The 19033-nt window shown below is 52.5% G+C and overlaps 2 protein-coding genes across 23 annotated transcripts in view; one reads left to right on the top strand and one right to left on the bottom strand.

Annotated features, from left to right (window-relative positions):
* USP40 (ubiquitin specific peptidase 40) overlaps nt 1–11590 on the top strand; it is a 94722-nt gene extending 83132 nt beyond the window's left edge. The window contains exons 28-31 of one of the 4 annotated variants that reach the window (XM_031651618.1): nt 814–1024; nt 1165–1260; nt 5762–5856; nt 9591–11590. In XM_031651618.1, coding sequence (XP_031507478.1) covers nt 814–1024; nt 1165–1260; nt 5762–5856; nt 9591–9702 — 514 coding nt within the window. In that variant the 3' untranslated portion in view covers nt 9703–11590. Of the gene's footprint in view, nt 1–800; nt 1025–1164; nt 1261–5761; nt 5857–9590 lie in introns of those variants that run through there. The other 3 variants (XM_021924169.2, XR_004176657.1, XR_004176656.1) reach the window with 3 other exon arrangements.
* A 3753-nt stretch (nt 11591–15343) lies between these two features.
* Nucleotides 15344–19033, bottom strand: part of DGKD (diacylglycerol kinase delta) — a 116533-nt gene continuing 112843 nt past the window's right edge. For 14 of the 19 annotated variants that reach the window (XM_021924159.2, XM_021924153.2, XM_021924167.2 and 11 more), the window contains one exon: nt 15344–18944. In XM_021924159.2, coding sequence (XP_021779851.1) covers nt 18579–18944 — 366 coding nt within the window. In that variant the 3' untranslated portion in view covers nt 15344–18578. The remainder of the gene's footprint in view (nt 18945–19033) is intronic. The other 5 variants (XR_635900.4, XM_021924163.2, XM_009183355.4 and 2 more) reach the window with 2 other exon arrangements.

The following is a 19033-nucleotide window of genomic DNA, read 5'->3' as shown; positions in this document are numbered from 1 at the left end:
TGCTCTTGCACTCTGCGCTTCCCTGATTCCATGGGCCCACATCTTCCCATGAGCTCTCTTTCTTACAGTCATTTCATTTCTCTCATTTTGTCACCTCTTTTGATGGTAAAAACACTTAACAGAAGTATCGAGAAACCACTCATTGTCTCAGCATCCTAAGAACCAGTCTTCATTTCCCCTTGCTGCCTTCCAGTTCTTATCTATAGCTTTTCCTCCATGGCCTGTGCTGGCCTCTGCACGCCTCTGTTCCTCCTGCCTTGCTGAGTGTTGTTCTTTCTGCTGCTCCTCCTAAGGCTTCCCATCTCCCACAGCTGCAGTCTTGTCTGTCACCCACCCCATGTCTCTCTTCCCAATTCCAACCCTCAGGTTCTTCTCCCTGGCTACCTCACAGCACCTCATATTTACAGCCCCCAAAGTCAAGGGCATAACTGCCTACTTCGAGCCTGCTCTCCTCCTGCTGGCTGCTGGGCTATCAGGCCAGGCCCCTCTCACCCTGTCCCCCTCCGCCGCATCGTCCCTGCTCAGGCTGCCGCCTCTTTCCTTTTCTCTCGCACTGAGGAAGGTTTCCTACCCTGTCTGGGGGGCTCTGCTGTGGACCAAGAGTGGATCTTCACTTCCGCTCTTCATCAAGGTTGAAGGAAATTGAACTGTGAAATAAGAGTTTGCCACTAGCATCCAGCATTTAGGGAAAAATCTCTCCTTATAAAAACCAGAAAAGCTGGAGGGGAAGCTTTGCCCACTATGCCTCAAGTTACCACGTGGTTTTGTTTGTTTGTTTGTTTGGATCTGGCACTTGACAGTTTTCTGGTGCAGCCCCCAGGACGTGCTGCTGAGGACACAGGTGCGCATCCCTGGTGAGAGGACCTACGCCCCTGCCCTGGACCTGGTGTGGAATGCGGCCCAGGGTGGGACTGCCGGCTCCCTGAGGCAGAGAGTTGCTGATTTCTATTGTCTTCCCGTGGAGAAGATTGAAATTGCCAAATACTTTCCCGAAAAGTTCGAGTGGCTTCCGATATCTAGCTGGGTAAAGTTGTGGGGCTGACTCAGAGAAATTGGGGCTTACTGGCCTAGCAATGAGGTTATGCAATTTTTCACGGTGATGGAGAATTTAGTGAGAACTTGAGGTTGAGTTTTGCTTATTTAAGATGTTTGATTTTCCCATAGAACCAACAAATAACCAAGAGGAAAAAGAAAAAAAAACAAGATTATTTGCAAGGGGCACCATATTACTTGAAAGACGGAGATACTATTGGTGTTAAGGTAAGTTGTTTAACAGCAAATTTACCACTTTGACAAGACACGAGGGTCACATGATTTTATAGAGATGTTTTATTGAATCTTTAAGACACAGATAATCCCATTTTATACAAGTTGTTTCAGAGAATGCATAAAAAAGAGGGAAAACTGGACAGCTGACTTTCCAAGGCCACTGGAGCCTCAGCATCCAAACTGCCAAGGACAGTAAAATACGATACAGATCAGTTTCACTTCTGACCATAAATGTAAAATTCTAAGTAAAATACTACCAAGTTCAGCCCTGCAAGTATGTTTTTAAAAAAACTACTGTGTGTGGCCGGGCGCGGTGGCTCATGCCTGTAATCCCAGCACTTTGGGAGGCCAAAGCAGGCGGATCATAAGGTCAGGAGATCGAGACCATCCTGGCTAACACGGTGAAACCCCGTCTCTACTAAAAATACAAAAAATTAGCCGGGCGTGGTGGCGGGTGCCTGTAGTCCCAGCTACTCGGGAGCCTGAGGCAGGAGAATTGTGTGAACCCGGGAGGCGGAGCTTGCAATGAGCTGAGATGGCGCCACTGCACTCCAGCCTGGGCGACAGAGTGAGACTGCATCTCAAAATAAATAAATAAATAAATAAATGCTACTGTGTGACATGATGTCAGAGTAGGTCATCCAAGGAATGTGAGGAGGGCAGCATGAAGAATAGATTATGTAAGAAATAATCCTGCCAGACTCAAGAGATGCAGAAAAAGCATAAAATAAAATTTATTATTAAAAACCCGATGTTCATTCATGACTTTAAAAAATAACTTAGAGCAAACTAGGAATAGAAGGAAACGCCTTAACCTGATGCACATATCTACCCAAAACCTCTAGCAGCAGCACTGTGACAGCTTCAGAAGCTTCCATTTTCATGAAAGTGGGGCCCAAAGTAAGGATCCCCTAGCCGCCCCTTCTGTTTCACACTGTACTAACCAACACAGGCAATGAGTTACCTCCCTCCCCGCCAAAAGAGAAGTAAATAAAAATTGAAAGAGCAGTAAAAGAAATGTGAAAAGGAAAATATAAAACTGTTCTTACAAAGGAGATTCAAGGTCAGGTGCGGTGGCTCATGCCTGTAATCCCAACACTTTGGGAGGCCGAGATAGGTGGATCACTTGAGCCCAGGAGTTCAAGACCAGCCTGGACAACATGGTGAAACCTGGTCTCTACAAAAAAATACAAAAATTAGCGGGGCGTGTTAGCACACACCTGTAGTCCCAGTTACTCAGGAGGCTGAGCTAGGAGGATCACTTGAGCTAGGGAGGTGGATGTTGCAGTGAGCCGAGATCGTGCCACTGCACTGCAGTCCAGGCAACAGAGATCCTGTCTCCAAAAAAAAAAAGAAAAAAAAAAAAGGAAACTCAAGAGACTACACAGATAAATGATTAGATCTGATAGAGGAGTTCAAAAGGTTCCAAGATGAGTATAAAACCTATACAAAACCTTACTTAGCAGTGTTAAAGGAAGCTTCTGTTAAGCCACGTCATGTTCTTGGAAGGGAAAGCTCACAATAGTAAAGGTATCAGTCCTTCCCAAGTCTGTAAATTCAGTGAAATTCCAACGAAAATCCACATAGATCAAATAAAACTAATAGCATAAATTTATACATGAGAGCAAAGGACCAAAGAGCTAAGATTTTCTTTTTATTTTTTTGAGACAGCATCTCACTCTGTTGCCCAGGCTGGAGTGCAGTGGCATGATCTTGGCTTACTGCGAGAAGAAAAGGACAGGGTCCTTGCCTTACCAAGTGTTGACTGTCACAGCTGTGACGACAGTGTAGCATGCAGGCACGGGTAGATACGCAGGCTCATGGACAGGGTGGAAAGCCCAGAAACAGAATCACAGATATAAGGAAACGTGACAGATACTTGAGGTAACATTTTAAAATGGGTTATTCAATGAATGGTGCTGGGAAAATTAGTTATCTATGTAGGAAAATCATATTCATGAATTTTCATAACCATAAAATAAATTTTATACAAGTTGAGTATCTGTGATTCAAGATGCTTGGGACCAGAGCTGTTTCCGATCTCAGGTTTTTTTCGGGTTTTGGAATATTTGCATTATACTTAACGGTTGAGCCTCCCTAATCCCAAACTCTGAAATCTGAAATGCACCATTGAATTTCAGATTTCTGGATTACGGATGCTTGACTTGAATCAGCGTCCGGCCCCATAAAACCTGTACTTACCTCTGCTCACACCATAGTCAACAGGCAATCCAGTTGAAGACTTAAATGTGAAAAGTACTCATTTTCGATCTTGTCTTCTATTTTTTTATGTTTTGAGATGGGGTGTCACTCTGTCACCCAGGTTGGAGTGCAGTAGCGCGATTTCCACTCACCGTAATGTCTGCCTTACGGGCTCAAGCGATCCTCCCACCTCAGCCTCCCAAATAGCTGGGACCACAGGCACGTGCCATTACGCCCAGCTAATTTTTTGTATTTTTGGTAGAGACAGGGTTATGCGGTGTTGCCCAAGCTGGTCTTGAACTCCTGAGTTCAGGCAGTTCACCTGCCTCAGCCTCCCAAAGAGCTGGGATTACAGGCGTGAGCCACCACTCCTGGCAAGAAGGATTTCTTAAACAAAAAGTGCAAACCATAAGAGAATCAATAAATTTCATTACATTAGAAGTGAGAACTTTTGTTCATCAAAGGAAACCATAAAAAACAGTGAAAAGGGAAGTCACAAATGGGGGAGAGACATATGCAGTAAGACAGCAGAGGGTTATTCTCCAGCATAGACAGCAGATATTCTGCAAATCTGTTATCAAAAAATAACCCACTAGAGAAGTGGGCCAAGGTTATCACCTGGCAGTTCACAGAGGAGAACAGAATGGCCAGGAAACACATGAAAAGAGAACCAGCTTGCCAAGTGAGCAGGGAGCTGCAGAATCCAGCAGGGAGCTGCCCTTGCTAATGAGACCATGGGAACTCCCACACACATGGCCGGGCACAGTGGCTCACGCCTGTAATCCCAGCACTCTTGGAAGCCAAGGCAGGCAGATCACTTGCACTCAGGAGTTTGAGACCAGCCCGGGCAACGTGGCAAAACCCAACTTCTTGAGTGGCTAAGGCAGGAGGATCACTTGACCCCAGGAGATGGAGGTTGTAGTGAGCTGAGATGCCACTGCACTCCAGCCAGGGTGGCAGAGTCAGACCCTGTGTCAAAAACAAAAAAACTCCCGTGGGAGCACAAGCTACTCTGGAGAGCAGTTTGGTGTTATTTTCGTACACAGATGCCCATCAATACAACCAAGGAGTCCCACTCCTAGCTATATGCCCTAGAATAACTCACCCATAGGTGTGTGGAGACACGTGGATATGCTCACTGAAGCATTACAGGAATAGAATGAAGTGGAAAGAAATTGACAGGGTTTTTTTTTGTTGCTGTCTGTTTGTTTGTTTGTTTGTTTTTGAGATAGAGTCTCACTCTGTCGCCCAGGCTGGAGTGCAGTGGCGTGATCTTGACTCACTGCAACCTCCGCCTCCCGAGTTCAAGCGATTCTCCTGCCTCAGTCTCCCATTCCCCAGCCTCAGCCCCCCCACAATTTTTAAAACTTGTGTCATGTGCAATTTGCTGGAACAGAAATTATAATATTTGCTTATCAGTGTACTAGAATAGAGATTAGAATATTTGACACAACATGTTCCTAGCAGAGGTGGGGCACTGAGAAGTAGCCAGACCCTCCTGCAGAGCTTGGTTCATATCTCAGTCATTGAAGAGTTTAACTGTGATGTGTAGCCAGAGCCAGCTCCCCGCCTCCACACCTGAGAATGCAGCCAGCAACCTGGGCAACCCCAAGCACGAATCCCGCAGGCCCTGCACTGTGTCTTTCCTGGCACGCACTTCCCTTCCTGGGTGCGCCCCGAGGCATCCTCCCTGTGGGCAGCATTTATGGAAATAACATGCGTGTGGAAAATGACCTGCAAGTCCTGGGAAAGGGAGGAGGCTTGCCCAGTCACGAGAACCCATGGAGCAGCCTGTGTTTGTGAAACCCTGCGGTGAAGGCTTGCAGGAGATGCCAAGGAAGTAAAGCCAAGTTCATGCCTCTCAGAAGCTGGGGCTGACTATAGAAATACAGAGGCGAGAACAGACTGACAGTGTCTATACAGCAAACAGCAGTGCTTCTGGCACAGCAGTGAGAGATCCGTGTGCCAATGTGGATGATCTCTGTGCTTCATGTTCTTGCCTGGTAGCCCTTTAAAGTGCCCCTGTGTGGCCACTCCCAGTGGAAGCTTCTGGAGCTGAAGGGAAAGGTCAGATGGCTGGAAATTAATTTCCCTTGTGGAGCTCTTCTTGCCACCCTCGAGTTTGTTTTCATCGAGCAAGAGGATTTTTTAAAAATCAGTTATTCCCCTAGTTTATGTAAATTTGAATCTGTCCTTTTGTCAATATAGGTAGTTTTTTAAACATGCCTCTTTTAAATATAGGCTAAAAAGATGTGAGAAAACACTGCTCATTACTTCTTTTGAAATGTAGAATCTCCTGGTTGACGACAACGATGATTTCAGTACAATCAGAGATGACATTGGAAAAGAAAAGCAGAAACAACGGGCCCGGGGGAGGAGGCAAAGGTAATTGCTGGGGTCTGCACAGACGTGCAGCTGACAGAGCCCTCTCTGACTCACTCCTGCTTGGAAGCTGATAGGGACCGGACACTCTTGTTCATTCAGGGTGCACACAAAGCACGCCAGTGTGGCAGGTCCTTCTCCGCCCCGAGTTCTTTCCTCTCCTTGAGTGCCTCCTCCTGGAGCTTTCTGTGGAACAGGTGAAGTCCGCGTGGACTGCAGAGGCGCGATGAGGAGCCTGCGATCCGCGGTCACACGGTCACCCTCCCTCCTCCCCACACGCAGCCTCGCCCTCTGCCTGGGTCTTGGCTTTCCCTTCAGGTTCCCACGCCCTCCTGTCTCCAGAACCACCCCATCCTGCCGCCACCTCGGCCCTGCTGCGGGCTCCCTGTCCTCCTCCCGCTCTCTCCAAGGTTCCCAAGAGCCCGGCCACTTCTCCAGGGTACGCTGCCGTGGCTTCAGCGCTGCTACGCCCGCTTCCTCCAGGACACTGCCTCACCCCTGGCCACCAGGACTCCACTGCTACAGGCCGTCTTCTACCTCTGCTCAGGACTCCTTCCCTCTCTCCCTCCTCCCGGCTCTGGCGCTGCCTGCCCTTGCCTGGCTCTGCGCTCACTGCCACTGGAGGAAGCAGGTGCTGCTTGCAGTCAGGTCAAGCCACAGGTTCTGTGCCCAGCCGGCTCTCTTCAGACCTCCAGGCCACACACAGCCCCCAGAAACTTGCACTCTGCACACCCGGAACTGGGGTGTGAGGCTCAGTTCCCGCTGCTCAGCTCACCACCACCACAAGTCCTGGGACCTGCCCATGGCATCAGCTCCGAGCAGGCCGCACCAGAGGCCCCCAGGCACCCTCATCTTCCCCCACTCCCCGACTCAGGGACTCTGGGTCTCTCCTAAATCTGCCTTTCATCCTGTTCTGACTGCTTCTGCCCTGGTGGATTTCATCTTTTCTTTTCCTGCCCAAATGACTGCAGGAGCTTGATCTGGCCCCGCTCACCCTAATCCCCCTCTCCTCCCACCCCTCAGTATCTTGGCTGCCCATATGCCAGGGACTGCATGCCCTCTGCCGCTGGGGGTGTCTGGGGAAGAGAGGTCCCAGGTGGAGGTGGCAGGGCAGGCGGGCGTGACCTTGTGACCATGGCAGAGGTGAGGGTTCGAGTGTGATTAGAGGCTGCTGGAGGGTATGAAGGGGGACGTGTTGACATGATCGCTGGCTGCTTTGTGGTGAGTGGATTCTAGGAGGCAGAAGTAGAATCAGGAAGCCGAGGGAGGAGACTCCCTGAGTGAAGATGACGGCGGGTAGGGACTGCGTGAGCTCCGCAAGCAGCATAGCCCCTGGACCTGGGGGCCTTCCTCTTCCTCTCTGCTCTCCGGGGTCTGGCTGCTTTCTGGACAGCACTGTCCCATGGCCTTTCCTGACTCCCTAAGGGCCCCGGGAGCCCCAGGATGGCAAAGGACCTGTGCCCAGCCTCACCCCCATTAGCAGCTCTGCAGCCCTCAGGTCCTGGTGCCCTCAGAGACCTGGGGATATGGGAGCGGGTCTGCAGCGCTGGCTGCTCGGGTTTTCCTATTTAAAGGCCAGACACGCACACACACATAAAATTCTATACGTGTCTAATACATAGACACTAAAATATTGTTTTCCACATTTTTTTTTTTGAGACAGAGTCCCACTTTGTCACCAGGCTAGAGTGCAGTGGCGCAATCTTGACCCACTTCAACCTCTGCCTCCCAGGTTCAAGTGATCCTCCTGACTCAGCCTCCCAAGTAGCTGGTACTACAGGCGTGCACCACCACGCCCAGCTAATTTTTGTATTTTTAGTAGAGACGGGGTTTCACCATGTTGGCCAGGATGGTCTCGATCTCTTGACCTTGTGATCCACCTGCCTTGGCCTCCCAAAGTACTGGGATTACAGGCCTGAGCCACCGCGCCTGGCCCTGTTTTCCACATTTAAATGTGATGCCACTGACTTCGTCAGACTTCTCTACACATCCTCTCTGTCAAAGCCTTAGTTGTCACCAGGGCTGCTGTTTGGAGACATCCAACAGTTTCCCAGGCCCTGGTATCTCCATTTTCATCTGTGGCGTTGGAGATAGTGCATTTTAAAGATTCGTGTTGCTGTCACTGAAAACCTCATCTTAAGCCTCATGCGTGCTGTTTGCACAACAGTAGACCACTGGCGTCTTCTGAACACCGTGATGGAACCACTTACCATATTGTTTTTCATTTATCTATTTTTTAATAGAGTCACATGCTTTCAAAAGCCATCAAAGAGGTTCACTGAGAAATCTCTGCACCCCCATCCCCAGGTACACAGCCTCTCCCAGATGGGCCAGCATGACGGTCACCTGCATGTCCTTTCAGAGACCTGTGGATAGGGGTAGAGGAGCTTCCCTTCTCTCTTGACCAGAGCTTTCTTGGTAGCCTTGCTGTTTTGCTGTACCGGTGTGTGCCCAGCTGCCCCGTCTCATGGTGGGAGCGTGCTGTCCTGATGCATGGGTAGACCACGGTTTAGGTGACATATGCCCACCTCACACACTTCCAGGTTGTTGCCAATCTGTCACCATCACAGTGAATAACCTTGTATATTCCCCATTTTGCAGTACAGATGTGGATATATCTGTAGGACAGATTTCTGCAAGTGGAATTGCTAGGTCAGAGGGTATGGCTTTAAACATTATCTGCAAATAAGAAAAAGACAACCAATCCAATACAAATAGAGGTGAGGATATGAACAGTTCATAGAAAAGGAACTGCAGCTCGCTTGCCAACATATAAAAACATGCTCAGCCATTCACTCATGATAAAACAGATGTAAATTCAAGCTACCCCGAGACAGTGCCACACGCCCATCGGCAACGCTAAAGCGGGAAAGACCCATGTGTTCGAGGACTCAGAGTCACTGGGGCTCTCATCCCCTGTGTGTGGGTGTGGAATTGGCACAGATGCTTTGGAACTCAGGACAGTACCTCGTGCTGCATCTCCTGTGCATTTCCCGGTACCCGGCCTTCTACTCCTCAAAAACATGGACATGTGCCCACCAGGATGTCCCCAAAAATACACGGCAGCTTCATTCACCAAGGCCAGATTCTGGCCGTATTGAAGGAAAGGCTGCTGAGCAGTGGGATGGCGGGTGGGCTGTGGAGGCTTCCTGCCAGGGACTGTGCAGCGTGGGCAGGACACACACATCAGTCTGGGCCAAAGCACCCGGCCGCAGAGCACCTGCCACACGGTGCCATGGGCCAGGGGGTCACAGCAAAAGCCAGTCTCTTGAGTGGGATGCCGAGTGGCCTTTCTCTCAGAACAAGCCTGAAGGGGCAGAGGCAGCCTCTGTGTCATGTCACACAGGTATGTGTGATTGTGATGAGTCATGCAGCAGTATGTTTCCCGTGTGTGTGCCGTGTGTGTGTGTGCACTCCGGATGTTACTCTTCCATTTAAAAAGGAAAGGAAGGTTTCTCAGCTGTGAGGCATTTTCACTGAGCAGATTCAGAAAGCCCCAGAGCCTGAACCATGCCGTGCCGCAAAGGCAAACAGGGAACGGTAGCTGCCGGCCTGGCACAGGGCTGGTGGCAGGGCAGAACGAGGCCCTCTGGCAGGTGGCTGAGATCTGTCTGTCCAATTGCAAATGCATATCCCTGTGGCCTATAAAATTGGAGTGCATTTTGGAGTCTCTGTGAACCCCTCACCCCGGCACCCACCGCATCCATGAGTCAGTGACAGTCTCTGTGTCTCCACAGCCGAGAAGCCCTCCATGAACAGAGCAGCTGCATCCTCTCCAGTGCAGAGACGCCTGCCCGGACCCGAGCCCCAGAAACTTCGCTCTCCATCCACGTGGGGAGTTTCAGATAACCCCGCCGCACACGGCTCTGCTCCTGATGAACTCTCCGGCTGATGCCACAAACGTGGGCTTCCTGGGCATGGGGACTGGCAGCCTGGCGCCTCCAATCCCAAATCCTCTGTTTCCTTTGAGCACAGGGACGGCTCCTCTGCGGCCTGGCCAGTGCACGTAGTCACTTAGCTCTGCAACACATGGCAGCCTCGGGGGTTGGCACAGCCCTGGACGCCACCCATCCAGCTGCCAGTAGGTGCTGGGCTCTCACAGCACCTGGCCCCAGCTGGCTTTTTTTTCTTTTAACCAGAAAATACACAACGTGTGCAGGCAGCGCAGGCACGGAGGCAGCGGCATGCTGTCACTGCGGTGGGAGGTGTGCGCGGTCAGCCTGGCCGCTTTCCTCCACGTTCAGATGACTCCCGCTCGACCTGACCGGGTTCTCACAGTGTCTCAGGCCACTGCGCCACCGCGTTGGTGCTGAGCAGAAGTGGGGTCTGCTTTCAGGACTTCATTTACCCCACTCGTTCTGGCCCCACATGCTCCATGTCTGCCCTTTGGTCTGAGTTAAAACTGCAATGCTGAAAAGTGTGAGCTCTTTCCACGAGGAGGAACCAGACAGGGCGGCCTCCGAGGGTGAGCCGCTCTGCTAAGCAAGGACGGCTGCTGCGCATCAGCCCACAGGCCCAGCCTCCCCTAGGTGCTCTGTGATGAGAATGTCCTTGGATCCCGAGAACTGCGGTCGCTGCCGTCCACAGCGCCTCATCCTCTCTTCCTTTGTGGAAGTGGGGCAGGCAGGGCTGTGGCAGACAGGCCTGGCATAGCCCAGGTTCCAGGTGTCCTGGCCAGCCTGACTGGGTTCCTGAGTAGACTCAATGAAAACACCTGAGAAAAAACGTAAACTAAGGAAGCGTTTTTCCACTTAATCCAACCCAGGTTTCTGTTCATCTTAAAGGATTTAATTGGCATTTGTGAGAAATAATAGCACCTGTGTCACTGAGTTGATTTGGGACACAGATGGTTGACTTTCCCAGACAGCAACTTAGCGGAAAGCAGCATCCCGAAGACGGTGTCACACGTTCTGAGCCTGCTTGTCACCTGGGCCTCATGGTTTCTTGTCAGCCCCGTCACTGATGGGAAGCAGCACTGACGTGTGAGGGCAGGAAGGACACCGCTGGAGTCAGGCGCTCCCCCGCCTGTGACCCTTTTCCAACAAGCTGACGCTGAGCCAGCGGCCCGCTCTGCCCCGCATCCTCCTCCCAACGGTCCAAACCACTACCAGACAGGAGCCGCGTCGCTTCCACACACGTGTCTGAGCATCTGCCATAGATGTCTGTGCGTTTCTGTGAAGCACTGTGCTGTAAGGACTGGACTCTGACGAGCAAGCTGCCTCCCACTCCCAAACACTGACCCCACTCAGGAGACTCACCCTGGGTGTAGACGGCGTCTTTGTAGAGGGAGATAGAGGCTTCTGACCCCACTCAGGAGACTGACACTGCGTGTAGACTGCGTCTATAGAGGGAGATAGAGGCTTCTGATGACACCAGAGCTGCAAGTGTCGTGAGTGGAGCTGGGCGCCCAGCCCTTCTTAAGCTGTTCTGTTTCTGTGGCTCTGACATATGTCCGTAGCATCCCCCTTCATCTCATCTCAACGTAATGAAACTAATGAAATCGCTGAAAAGCTTTGCCTTTGAGAGGCCAGAAGCCTCGCAGAACATCTCTGCAAGTCCAAAGACGCCTGTGGGTTGATGTGCCTTTAAGTCCAGCAGGTGCGTGTGACCAGGCCAGCCTATGCGTGTGGCCTTTGCCTTCTTCCCTTTCTTCCTGTTTTCTGTTTTTTTAATTTGGGGATTGAGAAAGCTGTATGATTTTGTTAAAGGAGAAATAAACCATTTTTTTAAAGTTGTAGCCCTTAGCTTCTTTTGGTTGCCGGCTACTTCATGTCCAGCTTGCTTAAGAGAGGAACTTTTGGCTGGGCTCGGTGGCTCAACACCTGTAATCCCAGCACTCTGGGAGGTCGAAGTTGGTGGATCATCTGAGGTCAGGAGGTCGAGACCAGGCTGACCAACATGGAGAAACCCCGTCTCTACCAAAAAAAAAAAGCTGGGCATGGTAGCATGTGCCTGTAATCCCAGCTACTTGGGAGGCTGAGGCAGGAGAACTGCTTGAACCCCGGAGTTGGAGGTTGCAGTGAGCCGAGATCGTACTGTTGCACTCCAGCCTGGGTGACAGAGTAAGGCTCCGTCTCAAAAAAAAAAAAAAAAAAAAAGGAACTTTTGGCTGGGCTCAGTGGCTCACGCCTGTAATCCCAGGACTTTGGGAGGCCAAGGCAGGTGGATCATTTGAGGTCAGGAGTGTGAAACCAGCCTGGCTGACATGGTGAAACCCTGTCTCTACTAAAAGTACAAAAAATTATCTGGGCGTGGTGGCAGGCGCCTGTAGTCCCAGTCACTCGGGAGGCTGAGGCACGAGAATCAATTGTTTGAACCTGGGACGCGGAGGTTGCAGTGCGCCAAGATCATGCCACTGCACTCCAGCCTGGGCGACACAGCGAGACTTCGTCTCAAATAAATAAATAAACAAATAAATAAATACATAAATAAAATAAGGAACTTTTGTGGCCCTTTTTCCCAAGCCTGCTTCAGATGCTAAATAAACAGAGTTTCTATTTAGAAATACTGCAGCAGTGCTGCTTTAGAAATAACAGAAGTTTGCTTTGGTTTTAAAAAGTTCAGACTCATGGGAAAAAATGCACTGGAAGAAACTGGATGTAATCTGGTTTTATTTTCCTTCTATGGAAATAGGTAATGGTGGTGGCATTGCAGAAAACATACTTATTCAACAGTGACTTTTTCTAGCCAAAAAAAGGGAGGGGCAAGAATTAGCTTGCAAATCATTTTGGCGCCATCTATGTGAGTTTAGCTGCAGAACAGACTTACCAGTGAGGGGCCAACTTACCACAGCCCCTTCACCCTGCAGGCCATCCTTCATTCTGGATAACGCACCCACCCAAAGCACGGCCATACTAGGCTTTAATAAAGTCCATAACCAACGAATTCTGGGTGCATTTACATTCTGGAGATTCACTGCACTTGAGAGGAGAGTGAAGCGGTGACCTCAATATCCAAGTAAAGAGAGACTGCTTCCAGCTCCCTCCGGCCTCTGCCCTCCCCCACCCCACCACACACGCCCACACACACGCGGCAGGTGCGCTGCCATGCGTCCAGGTCCCCGTGGCAATGGCTGCAGAGTGGCAGACAGGGCCCTTCATCTGCAGGTTCTTGCCCCAACTCGGGGTGGCAGGAGCAGACATGGCAATCTCCCGGTTCATGAAACAAGAGCCCACCAATGGGCTCACACCAGGCCGGGGCGGGGCCAGGCGAGTGCTCAGGGCACAGTGGTGCCTCTGCCAGGCCCCAGTGTGCTTCTCTCCGAGGTGGTTCTGTCTCCGCAGGCACCTCCCCAGCTGCTGAGACGCCACCAGCAGCTCCATCACACCAGGCAGCCACCAAATGCCTCTTCCTACGAGCCAGTGAAAGCCCTGGGCTCTAAGTGGGTGATGTGCGTGGGTTCCAGGATGGAATGACAGTCGGGGGAGAGGGGAAGGTGCGTTGCCCAGAGCTTCCAGGTGCCCATGCCCTTCACACGCATGTGCTTCAAAGATGGCAGCACCTCGTGTTGGTGTGGCTGTTGCACCTCCCTCCCAGCCACGCCGCCCCCACCCCAGAGGGGCGACTCCGAGTTGCACCCGCTCCTAGCCCAGATCTAAGAGCTCTGGGTGGGGTCCAGCAACCTACAGCCAAGGGACGCGTGTGAGCCCACCTGGAGCCAGGGCACAAAGGAGTGGAGGGACCACAGCAAAACTGCTCTGGCAAACAACAGAGGCCACAAATCCAGGGGTCAGTTAACATTACTGGACCAAGCACCCAGTTTGTTTTTCTAACTGGTGGAGTTCTGAAGAGGATCAGTTTAAAAACGATATAGACCGCTGCATTTTCTCCACTCGACTCTACTGTCCCATCTTGCCATCTACACCTGAGCAGCCCTCTCCACTTCAGATCGCTGTCCGGCCTCCCACCACTGTCAGATGCCATCTCTGTGAGAAACCCCCTCCTCACTGCTTTCGGACACAAGGGAGCCATGCCCCGTGTGAGATGGGCCATGCGAGCGCAGGAGTGAGGCGGGCGGAGCACACACCAGCCTCCCCCCAGGTCTGCCCCTGCCCGAACATCTGGTGCCCCCAGCAAGTGAGACGCCCCGGCTGCTGTGCTGGAAAGCATGCCTGTCACTTGGGTCCAATTTCCTCACCTGTCATGTGGGCTGGGCTTGCCATGAGGCTTGGGACACAGGAGAGCACGGCTGTCAAAAAGATACGCCCTCTGCCTCCCGTGTCAGCCACGTGCTGGCTGTGCCTCATGGGGCAAGTTATGTCCCCTCTCTGAGCCTGTCCCTCGCCTGTGAAATGCAGATAACCCCCCATGTAAAGCTGTCAGGGGAATGAGAGGAGTTCATACGTGCAAGGCACTTAGATCAGCACCTGGCACAAATTATAAAGTGTCAGCCATCAGCATCCCCATCACCGTCATAGCTCGTACCCTTCGCACTGATTGGTTTAGTCATGAGTGTGTGAGGCAGTTCTAGCCAAGACATTAGAGGAGGCCAGCTGAAGCCAGAGCTTCAGAAAGGTCTCCCTTTATCTTAAAAAGAGACACACAGGATTGCTTAAAGCCAGGAGTTCAAAACCAGCTTAGGTAGCAAGACCCAGTCTCTACAAAAAATTTTACAAACTAGCTGGGTGTGTTGTCATGCATCTGTGCTCTCAGCTACTAGGGAGGCTGAGGTGGGAGGATCACTTGAGCCCAGGAGTTGGAGGCTGCAGTGATCTATGATTATGCCACAGTACTCCAGCCCAGAAGGCAGAGCAAGACATCTTCAAAACACAAAAGAGCGAGTGACCCATAAAAGAGGCAGCCATTTGTCTCCAAACACCTTACACTGGTGTGGCGCCTGGAGCTGTGGTGGCCATCCGGCAACCGTGAGGCCTGAGGTCCTGAATGGCCAGAGAGAACACACCAGGAAAAAAAACACAGGGGGATTTGGGATTTGTTAGCATGGAAGGAGGGGGAAAGAGCTGCTAGGGAGGCAGCCAACACTCCCGGAGCACATGCAGCCCTTCTGTACCCGACCAGCCCAAGGGCGTCTTCCATGAACCCAGTCCCCGTCCCTCCTTCCAGGAAACTGGGGAAAACAATTCAAGTGGCCTTGATCTTAGACAGTTCCCTTGGAATAAAAGTACCAAGACTAAGCAGAGAAGTCCGAGAGCTTCAGGTTTGCAGTTCTATGGAAAAGATTTAAGAGGGTTAAAATATTCATTAAAATGGCTCAGTCTCCCGGGCCAAGGCTGTGTGATCACACCTGAGAGTCTCAGCACTGCCTAGTACCCCCTCTCTCCTTGCTGAATTTTTAGTCCAACAGATCACAGAACCCACACCCTAAAAAATACAACGGCATTCTAATGGCATTCTGTTTTGCCTTTTAGCCACCAACAACTCAACCTATTTTCAGAGCAGGTGAAATACAATTCTGAATCCAGTTTGGAAAGATTCTGGCAACCAACACTTTATGTCAAAGCACAAGGAATGATGACAAGGCCTCTGGCGATGGAAGATCAAAAACAGGCTTGTTTTATTTATACACAGACCAACTTATGTACAGCACTCAGGTATGGACTATGTACATAACAATACAAGAGGCATTTGTTTCCACGGTGGTCACTATATAAATTAAGATTATAAATACGAGGGGGTAAGCCCCACCTGAGGGCACAGAACCTTTTCTCCAAGACTCTTCAGGGATCCTTCCTGCCTCTCTCTGCACAGCAGACCGTGAGGCCTGTCTGGCAACACCACACGGGGACCTGGGCCGGGGCAGCAGAGCAGCCCCCGGACAGCAGCGACACCCCAGTGCAGGACACCAGCCCAGCACCAAAGGGCAGTTTCCTAAACATGCATGTTCATTCCTTCCTCACTTCTAACTTGTTAGAATTAGAAAAAATGGTTTTTATGTAAACAGTGTTGTTATAATCACTGACAACATATTAATTTTAAACACTTTTAATCCAAACCCAACTCCTTGCCAGGAGTAGGACACTGAGGACTTGGGATGGCCCTGATGTCCTTGAAGCCACGGTCAGCTGTTTATCCTCATGTCCCCTCCTCACCCGAGTTCCAGCTTGCCTGGGGCTTGTTCTGGGACCCTAAGAGCCCCAGGATGCCCACACTGCCAGGTCAGCAGGGCCAGTGGTCATGCAGGGACTGCAGGACAGGCTCCCATCATCTCCTGTGTTAGCCCGTTCCACCTGGGAAACCAAGCGACTGCCATGGCTGGCTTATTTCTCCCTCTGCCGACCCCATCTAAAATGTTCTGGGGAAAACAATCACGGGTGGAAAAGGTGACACACAACCACCTTCCACCCACATCACCTCCAGGGAGGCAGCTAAGTCCACCAACAGAGCACGGGAGAGTCTTTCATCCAAAACCCCCACACGCCGCATGGAGGGACAGGAGGCTGCACTGGGGAAACCCAAGGCCCTGGCTCAGCCTCCTCACTCCAAGGGCCTTGGCCCAGAAGGACCATGAAAGCGGAGCACCCCAAGGCACGTGGAGGGGCCCATCTAGGCGCACTGCAGAGGAGACAGAGGGGCTGTGAGAGATGGGCCAGCGCTGTTCACTGCCACCTGCTCAGGACCGAGGGCTGCCGCAGAGCCAGCCCCGTCTATGCCCTCCCCCACAGGTGCAGCCCAGCTTCTGCATGTCAGATGGCGTGACGCTGACTAAAGGAGTGGGGCGGCGCCGGCAGACACTCCCAACACTGTCCTTCTCTTTGGGGCATGGAGCTACAGCCAGGCAGCCAGGCCAGAGCCATTTCCTCCTCACACCAGGGCAGGGGTTACAGAAACCTCTTCCCAAGATATTTACGAGCCCCTGCGAGCCATAACTATCAAGGAGAAAAAAGGGCAAAGTCAGTGCCCTGGAGGACCAGGCGCGTCCTCCACCTGGAGACTGCCCCTGCGGGGCACAGCCCGCTCCCCAGGTGAGCTCCCTGCCCTCTGGCACCATCATCTGCTAGTTCAGAGCCAGGACAGAGGCAGGGCAGGAGCAGTGCGGACCATCAAATCAGAGTCCCCGCCAGCACCTCCAGCGACATCAGGCCCGGTAGCAGGAGACAAGAAGCCACCGCAGGGGCAGAGATACTTAGGAGAGCCTCTGGCCTCCAGGCCACCGGATGGCGTGAAGAGGTCAAACCACACCTGCCCACCAGGGCCATGCTCCCTGGGAACCACAGAATGGACAGAAAGAGTTTCCCAGAGCCAGGAAGCATTTCCCACACAGAAACACTGAACTCATGTAGACACACATCCTCTGTCTGTGGGGATGCAGCTGGCAAGCTGTCTCACTCACAGCCCCAAGCTGAACTTGAGGCCTACAGCATCTGGAGACAGAAGGGCAGGCGTCCCCAGGCCACAGTGGGGGAGGGGGAGAGGGGAGAGGGAGGAGGGAGGAGGGAGGAACACAGGCCCTGCGACACCCAGTGAGGGGCTCCCCGCCTAGGAAACAGCACTCGCTGCCTTGGCTCACGCAGGAGAAATTTTTCTTTTCACGTCAAATTACAATCAACAGGACTGGAAACATCCATGCTACTTTCAAACCAGGAAAGAGCATCATTTTTGTTCAACAACAAAAGCTGCATCAACAAACGGGCTCCTGCAGGCTGCTAGGCCGCAGCCACGTTTCCCAGAACCGGACGGGGGCCAGGAGGCGAAGCCACACAGTGTGGCCACAGAAGGACACAGGCAGAGGAGCCCCTGGGACAATCCAAGCACGTGGCCAGGCAAGGGGTGCTCAGGAGGCCAAACGCTGCTAGATTCCCTGGCCCACAACACAGGCGGGGAAGAACCGCAACACATGTGCTCCAGGTGACTCTGAGCTGGAGAAGGTGGTGTTTCAAAGGTAGCTGTGTTGTTATGTTCGAGACCCCAGAGCTCTGGTGGACGGTGTCACGGAGGCTTTCTGTAGCTGACAGAGGAAGTAGCACCATGAGAAGGGGGCGGGCTGCAGCGTCCGCCCAGGGCCTCAGTGGCAGGAGGCACAGAGACCACAGGCTGAGAGGGCGGAGGCTAGGCCTCGGTGGCGGGGATGTGGAGGCCGCAGGCTGAGAGGGCAGAGGCTAGGCCTCGGCGGCGGGAGCGCTGCGGCTCAGTTCCTTGATGCCACACAGGATCCTCTTCATGTGGCCCACCTTGGTCACGCCCAGGTCCTGCAACAGAGGGGACACCACCATGGATGCTGGGGAGACAGCTGGAGCCAGAGGGCTCCACAGCAGGCCTGCCACAGTAGCCCCTTCCACTCGGCTTGTGAACACAAATGAGAGTGAAAATGACAAAAACGGTAAAACAGGATGGAAACGGCTTAAAAATAACCACCATACAGATGCCTGGCCCATCGTCCTGCATTCTAGTCACTGCCATCAGCAAGGACAAATCCAAGACAAAGACAAAACACAGGCCTGAAAGCAAGTGGATGACAAGTGACCTCACGAGAGCTGCTGTCCAGGACACCCACAGTGGCAATCTGCCCTCTCGGGACTCGGCCAGTGACTCAACACCCAGGGGCGGCCCCTTGAGGCCAACCTGGGCAGGGGCATGGCGCTGCAAGATGTGGCGTGATGCCTGGCATAGACGAGGCCTGGCACACAACCGCCACCTCCCAATGCTCCCTGCAGACGAGTGGCGGCACCCGCCCAGGAGCAGCATGGGGACAGTCGCGTGTGACTGCTTCAGGGGGCTGTGTCCCCTCATCGGGTTTTTAACACAAAGACAGTCCTTGTCTGATTAGGCTAAGATAACCAAGGCTCTGACCCCATTATGTCTGCTCCTGGCTTCCTCTGGCTGTGGTGGGTGGAGCCATCACTGCCTAGGGTGAGGGCCACAGTCGCCCCCACCTGAGGTATACACAAAGGCCTGAGAAGAATCATGATGCTGAGACGTGGCCAGGTCGGGGGAGAGGATGGAAGAGAAGGCAACCGCGTGCAAGCCCAAGTGCAGGTTCCAGGGAGACGCCTATGGAAGTACCTTGAGGTCCCTCCGCTCCAGGTGCAGGAGCTCAGAGCCCCGGATGTCGTGCCGCGTGAAGATGTCCTTATACTCACAGAGACTGAGGTGCTCCAGCCAGGCAGCAACCTCCTCTGTCCCCCAGAGGTGAACTGTCGGAGATGGAAAAGCACGAGTGCAGTGAGTGCCCAGAGCCCAGTGCGAGGTAGGCAGCGGCCGGCACCCAGCACCCGAGAGCCCA

The sequence above is a fragment of the Papio anubis genome, chromosome 10, assembly GCF_008728515.1.
Source record: "Papio anubis isolate 15944 chromosome 10, Panubis1.0, whole genome shotgun sequence".
Classification (NCBI taxonomy): domain Eukaryota; kingdom Metazoa; phylum Chordata; class Mammalia; order Primates; family Cercopithecidae; genus Papio; species Papio anubis.
The sequence above is the reverse complement of the archived record's forward strand: the minus strand, read 5'-3'. Positions and strand labels throughout refer to the sequence as shown.